The following is a 7,500-nucleotide window of genomic DNA, read 5'->3' as shown; positions in this document are numbered from 1 at the left end:
TATTAATTGATGTCATTTGCTACCCAGGGAGTGTATCATGTTGTTGTGGTAAACTTGGCCAAAATAAACTCAGTGGCCACCACCACACACGGTCTGGTCGCTCAACGACCGGGCGGAAGTGTTCGGCACTACCAAGGATTGCTGTCGAACCTCCTCCACCGGTCTAGTGGATCCTGTATCGGACATTTATCACTAGCAAGGTGACCGAACCGGAGTCCTTGTGGTCCGGTGCTCAGGAGTAACTGGCATGCTCACATCGATGAGATTCATTAGGTCGCATGAGAAGCACTTCATCACCACTTTGTGTACCGGGAATAGCCGGACGGATCGCACTCGGATAATCGAAGTGGTACGGGATGACGGGGCCTGGCCCTGGGAACGTGACACCGTACGAGAGCGGGCGAGAGAGAGAGAGAGACGTTTGGGCTGCTAGTGAATATTGAATCAAGCGTATGTAAATAACATCAGAACCCTCAACGAATTGGACACTCACTAAGGAGTCTACGGCACCCACCCGGAATGATGTGCTACAATGTTGTTGGCAGGAGAAGGTGTAAGTTAGTTCCAGGTATAAGTTGCATTCCAGGAGTATTCCAGGGGCAAGTGCCATTACTTCCTTCCGTTTTAAGAAGTGTCACACAATTCCGGTTCCAAAACTCGGCTAGAGGCTAGGGGACTACATGGTAATGACATGGAATTCGAGAGATCCCTTGTTTAGCATCATGGAAAGGTGCAAACGCTGGCTTCTTTCCATCCCATGGCACATCTTTATTTGATCACATTTGTAGCTGCCCCTCAACCCCTTGTGTCTGTGTATCTCTCTCTGTCAGTCTGTGTGACATACCCATAAGCATGGTGGACTGGCAAGCAGAACAAGAGGACACTTGTGTGACGCTATGCCAGCACTCTAGTTCGGGACAGGGGTGTTAGGTTTGCTTTCCGAACCATGCCGACCGTTGTGCCGCCCGAGATCGAATTCCAAACAAATTGAATCCAATCGATCGCCCGCTGATTGGTAGCCCGGAATAGTTTTCAAGTTCAAATCAAACACAGCGCGAAAACCACAGCGTTCCTCGTTCGTTGTTCTCCGTTAGCAGGAAAATGCTGCTGGCAGCAGGGGGGGCCCAAGGTAGCCCGACGGTTAGTCCGACGCTACCCAAACCCGGTGTTGGTTCGTTTAACTTTCGGGAATCGGGTATTTAGGGGAATGGTACCGAAAAGAAAATAGTTGCACACAAATGTCAATGTTTGTCAAGTTGTTCGCCTCGTTCTCGAGACCTGCTCTACACTGTTCGATCGTGTGATGGCTCTTCCTCCCCTTCCCACCCCCCCCCCCTCTGTTTGCACTAATTCAGATGCTAGAAGTAGTAATCTTGTGTGGTTTTTAAGATGCGCTGTTGAAATGATTCCTCACACCGTCTCACAGCTACCGTTAGACTAACACGAGACTTTCCATCGAGACCGAGTACTCGTTGCGCCGAAAGTGTCTATCGGTTTAGCTTTGCTGCAAGCTGGATTGCGCTACATAAAAGGGTTCAACTGCAACACGAGCCGGTATCGAGTTCTGCTCTGGCTTCCTAGAGAGAACAGGTGACGAAGTTCCGCATTGTGTGCACATTCCTCAATTTGCAATCCAATTTTCACTCGATTCTGGCTCAGGCCTCGGGTTAAATGATAGATTTGACAACCGGCCTGTCATTGGCGTTGATGTGTGAGGTAGGTTAGAAAAGGAGTAGGAAACGGTCGCAACCCCCCTGTACGAAATTCGATTCGTTGACGAAACGAAAGTCATAATTGGCACCTTCGTCAGGCGGCGAGGTGGTGCTGATTGAATCTCTTTCTCTCTCTCGTTCTTTGTGTGGCCCGTGTGTGACAGTTGTTGCTGATTGTTTTATTTTAAACCGCACCTCTCACCGCTGACAGCAGCCGCTTCTTTACGGCCTTCAATCTGTGGGGGCGTGAGCAGTGAGGGCTGTTATTATTTTCCCGGAAAGGTGAGCATTCTGAGCTGGAACGTTAATGTTTAGGTTTGCAGGATTGGTACGTTGCAGTCGGGGAACGAAATTTGATCATGTTAGTACTATAACTAGCACCAGGGTACTCAGGATTGAGCAGATTCAACGCAAAAACTGTTTCGTGTGTTAGGTCTATAACTTAGTTTTTTAGATTTTTTTGGCACAACAAAAAGCATTTATTTTAAAATCAAAGGAGCGATTACACCAATCAAAGTATTGCACAATGCTTGCCACTACTTTATTCCATATTTTAGACAATTTTCGAATGCACTGTCGAAATAAGTCTTGATCTTTTGAAGCAATCCAATTAAAAACTAAAAATATGGTTATCATGTCAGTTATACCATTTTCGCCGTTTTCTAGCCAGAACTCTCTTCAAATAGGTCAGTTATTATTGATAACATACTCCATTAAGAGTCCATAAATACGGCCTTTAATGTCTTCAATGTAAAAATCTCCATTTGTATGCCTTTTAAAACAGTTTTCTATATTTTTTTTTCTGTCGCATCATGTTCATCATATGCTTGAACCAACAAAAGATAACTTTCAACAATCGTTTTCTTAAAATAAAAGAAGGTTTACAGTCTTCTCCGCAAAATTGACTTTTCAGGCTCAAAACTGCTCATTTTAACTCGAGAAAAAATAAGTTAAAATCAATAATGTGAGCAGTTACTTATTGCCTAAGTTATAGACCAAATGGTTGAATCAACTAGTATTGTAATACTAGAAGTATAGTATCGTTTTGTAACCAACTCAAATCACATTTGCCGCAATATTGTGCCTTGTCTTAAAATGTTCCCCGCCAAACAGTGGCATCCACGATGATATCAAAAGCAATATTCCTTCCATTCCGATAACAGTCGGATGAAATGATATGGTAAATATGATCCTAAACCCCCCCGAGGGGCGCGCGTTGTTAAACATGCGCTCCGGATACGGAATGAAATTAAGATCGAAAAGCATCTTGGAACCACCTCCATCGAATGCGCGTCGGGTTCGTTTTGCCGAGATTTCCCGGAAGATAATGTACGACATCCTACGGTTGATTATCATCCCCCGTATCCCCTGGTGGTGTATATCATCGTTTCTCCGGTGTCGTTCCTGGTGCCGGGCTGTGGTCTCTGCCGAGGCGTCTGCCGAGATTCTTCGGGGGTTGGTGCAATTGGTGTCAGGCAGTAGAAAGCAGAAAGCGAAGCAAGTTTCCAGCACGTCTGGCTTGTGTTGAAGTAAGAAGCGGAACGGAGCCTAAGGTCTGTCGCTGTGAAGTGTGGACCAACACACTCGTAGGCAACGCTGAAAGACGGGATTCGGGATCGGGATCCTCTTAATACCGAAGCCATGCATTCCAATGGACATCAATTACAATCTGTCAGCGAGTGTTTTAAAAGTCACTTAAATTTGAATAAAAGGACTGCCATTCTTTCATCGAACCGTCCATTTCGATTAGGCATTAGCACGCAAAGTATTCTGTCGTTTTCTACGTCTCTCGAAGCGATCCCCCCTGCATGTCACATGGGAGAGTGGTTGGTTTTCGTCTTTTGACTTGGATACAAAGTCCGTGTACGAGAGAACCTTCGCCTCGAGGCGGAGGGAGTGAGCGGAGCATTCTTTCGCAACTTCATTTATGACACAAGACAGGCACAAACACATATTTCTGGCGGCCCTCCAGAAGGTCTCAGGTGATTTGTTTTGATTTCGTGAATTGAAACGATCCGCAAACAGTCGCCAGCGAATAGCGTCTAGTCCGGTGCCCTAGGCGTTTCGGGCGTAATTCGACGGCCAAATATGTGACCTTCCCGGATGGTTGGCATTGTGCTGACGTGTTCCGGGCGTTGGTGTTGGCTAATAAATTGTAAAGAATGCTCAGCATCGGGGGAATATTTGGGGAGCTCTAGAACGCCTATTCCGTTGCCCATGTTTCCATTTTTCGTTAGCATTAACGACTAACGAGGAGCGGCGGGGTGGTTTTTGGGGAGTGGAATTCTGTTTCGGATTTTTGCATGAGTCAGTCGGAATCCGGAATGATGCCATCTGTATGCTACCCGCAGCAGTGGCACCCGAACCCAAAACGATCTCCGAAAAAACGGCCACGATAACCGTTTTCCGGTAGGTGGCCGCGCGTCCACCGTTCCGCAGCATGTCATGTCAGATTTAAAGGGGGGGGGGGCCGGCCCGAAACCTGTTCCCAATATGATATAGCCTTCGTCGAAGTTTGGCTCCCAAGCGGCCCCCGGCACGTGTGGGACTGGCAAGGTGGAATTCGTAGCAGCATTCACACAGCGCAGCACAGAAACGTCAAACAGTCGAAGCACCTAGCAGCGCGTTTCAAGGCTAGGAACGTGGGGAACGGCTTGATACACGTGCTTCCGAAATTGAAAACTTGTTATGACGGTGCACAGTTTGGGTTGGACATTTCATTAGTTGTTCGCGCCGCGTTTCGTTCTGGTCCTTGGCTGGGCGCCTCCCGCTTCGCTTATTTGAGTGTGATTGAGTCGTTGCAAAGATCGACATCAAATTAGCGTCCAAATCAATTGTGTGCTTTTGACTCCACCTTTCTCTGCCAAGACTCGTTAACTAGTTCTTAGTCCGGATGTTCCAGAACAGAAGCTAGGTGAGTGGATCAAATATAAAGGATAAGTTTCGTCTTACTGTCCAAAAAGTGGAGAGAGAACGTTCTAACGGACCTCTTACATTCCTGACAAGTGTAAGAAGCCCGTTGGATTGCTTCCTTCACTCCCTCAGTGTCCATTTCAACGATTTTAGAGCAAGAGGCACCTTCGTCATTTTGCGCACCATATTTTTTTCAAGGTACACGCCATAGAAGGTGTAAAACCGACCGAATTCTTTAGGATATTTAATGTATATGTCGAGGAAGGGACAACGTAATGAGTGAGAGTGTTTGCATGGCATGAAAAAAATCGTGGAAATGAGGGCCAAACGGCTTATTGAAAATGATAGATGTCGCACCGGTAAAGGACAGTGAATGCGGCGTATTATTGCAATGTTTTACGAAAGGTCCGACTTAGATATCGCCACTAAAGACGGACCCTATCGAAAAGGAAGTTGCCCTTCTCCGTGAAAATGCGCGTCCCTTATACTTGGAGTCTTGAGAAGAGAAAAATGGAGCTACTGAGGTGGAAAACGTTGGAAAACCTTCCTTACAGTCATGGCATATAACCCTGTGATTTTAATGCGTTTGACACTCTCATGAAAATCTTGGGACAACTTTTGCGTCCCAACATAGGGAAAATATTTTCCCGAAACAGGAGGTTATTCAGAAAAATAAAAAAATCCTTCATTGCTGAAAAGACATTTAAAAAAAAATGGACTAATCGAAGTGAACCATAATGCACTAGTTCTCAGATTGTTTTGCGACAATAACAACTGATGTCCATGGTTGATCGAAATGAAAAATGCAACAATTCACAGCATGTCGGAAGTGCGATAAAATATTAAATCTGTAGTGATAAACCGTGACCGTGGTCAAGCAAAGGATCGAGGAGGGCATAATACTTACGAGAAAGAGGGCGTTGAGTATGTGAAGCGAATACTTGATGAAGTTAATGCTGCAGCAATCGGAATCGCGCGTTTTCGGCTTTGGTGTTTTACTGGTACGACTGCTACTGCTGCTGCTGCTGCTGCTATTACTCCCGTGACCACTGCCACCACTGGGTAAGCTTTTCCGTACGGCGCGGGATCCATTCTGGCCATTACTCGTCCCGGCATCGGATCCGCTGACGATGATGGGACTCGGCCCTTGGCCCTTGCCACGCCGCAACATCCTGGACGTGGTGCCCGTCGCCGTGTGGCCCTCGCTGAGCAGGGATTCGGGATCGAACGGTTCGATCTCGGATGCGTCGTCCGGTCCATGAAAGTGTCCCATCGGTGTGGGAATGATATTCAAGCGGTGGTGTGGTCAAGCGATGCGCGATTCGACGCAATGCGAAGTAATCGGATGGCACGACACTCGGCGCAGAACTTCAATTCACGTGGCGTCTTCGCACGCGTCTCCGGTCTCGGAAGGTCTCGTCGGTCGGTTATCGGTTATTTATGGCACGGTGAATGTACCCGGAGTATAATCGATTTGGTTCACAAGCACAACCGTTCTAACGAGTTCGCGATGGTATCATAAATATTCTATCGTGTTTGAAGCACAACTTACAGAGGGAAGGACGAGCGAGCCTCCCAGGAGCCTGGAGGGAGCACTGGAGAACCGAGAATGTGTTTCTTCTTTCCTTTGCTTTCGATTTCTTTTATATATTTACACTTTTACCCACGCACAATGTGGCGACCGCGTCCACGTCCCACCGGGGGTGACCGTTCGCGCTTTGCGTAGGGCAATGATTTGTGGCCAATGTCCCTGGGACCTTCAAGTCGCACACACCCGAGTCCACTTCAGGTGGAGAAGGTAAGCTTTTGCAGACTACAGAACACAGGAGGAGGAAGAAAGAAAGAAAGAAAGAACGAGCGAAAGAATGAGAAACTCGATTTCGGAAGTCCAGGACCGACGAAGCCCGAAAGGTGGTCAATTAAAATTTACCATTCAGCAATGGCCGCCAAAGGTCGCCACGGTTGCGGCCGAGCCGTAGCCGTAGGGCTGGAAGGAAATGGCTGAAGACGTCCACGGTCACCGTCCACGGTGGTGGTGGTTCTGCACCATCCTCTCACCCTGCATTGTTTTAACGATTGTTTCGTGACCAACGACGGCGAGCATGGTAACGATTGCGAAAAGCAACGGCTGGTTGTGGTCCCTTTTCTTCGCGGGTGTTTTGAAGTTTCGGAGGAGCCGTTGTTGGTCGCTACGCTACGCTCGGACACGGACAAACGCACTAAAACTGTCACGGGAAAACGTTCATGTTGTCGGGCGTTGCGTTTGCGTTATGTTGGGTGTCCTGGTGCCCCGGGCGATTGCTGGGAAGCGGACGTCGTTAAGGCGGTGGTTAGTCGCACTGATTGAATGCAGCCCGGTGGTGACGGTTGATTGAGTGCGTCGCTTCGATCATCATTAAGAGACTGGTGATGTCTGATGCACTGTGGTTGCGCCGTGCACTCCTCTCCTGGTGCTGGATATAGGCGATTCCTTTCCTTTACGCAAGTTTTCGTTTGATCCTCGCTCCACTCTTGTTGGAGGAGTCAAGGAGCATGGAATGCACTTCACGGAGTATGCTTAATTACATGGACCTACACTCTACACTGGGGAACGGGCTTGACGAGATGAGTTCCGCAATCAACTCACGGAAAAGCATCATTTGAAGTTGGTACTGGACGGCTGATTGCATTTCTGAAAAGAAACAAGAATAAAATACTCGATATAAGCGTGTTTGGCATTGTTGCTTGAATATGTTTCAAAGTTTAAAAAGCAAATTCTTTAACCAAACTCAATGTGCATCGAATGTGCGATCCAGAAGATCAGAGGATCGTCGCACACGAAGAACGCGCGGTACATCACAAAGGATGGAATGATAACCATCAGAACGGTGTCATA

At 47.4% G+C, this 7,500-nt stretch overlaps 1 protein-coding gene across 1 annotated transcript in view; it reads right to left on the bottom strand.

Annotated features, from left to right (window-relative positions):
• LOC126578705 (CD151 antigen-like) overlaps positions 1–7,500 on the bottom strand; it is a 57,877-nt gene that overhangs the window by 16,868 nt on the left and 33,509 nt on the right. The window contains exons 3-4 of the mRNA XM_050241550.1: positions 6,556–7,296; positions 5,533–6,438 (exon numbers count right to left, since the gene is read on the bottom strand). Of these exons, the coding sequence (XP_050097507.1) occupies positions 5,533–5,898 (366 nt within the window). The 5' untranslated portion in view covers positions 5,899–6,438; positions 6,556–7,296. The remainder of the gene's footprint in view (positions 1–5,532; positions 6,439–6,555; positions 7,297–7,500) is intronic.

The sequence above is a fragment of the Anopheles aquasalis genome, chromosome 3, assembly GCF_943734665.1.
Source record: "Anopheles aquasalis chromosome 3, idAnoAquaMG_Q_19, whole genome shotgun sequence".
In the NCBI taxonomy this organism is placed as follows: Eukaryota; Metazoa; Arthropoda; class Insecta; order Diptera; family Culicidae; genus Anopheles; species Anopheles aquasalis.
Note: the sequence above shows the minus strand (reverse complement) of the source record. Positions and strands in the feature narration are given on the sequence as shown.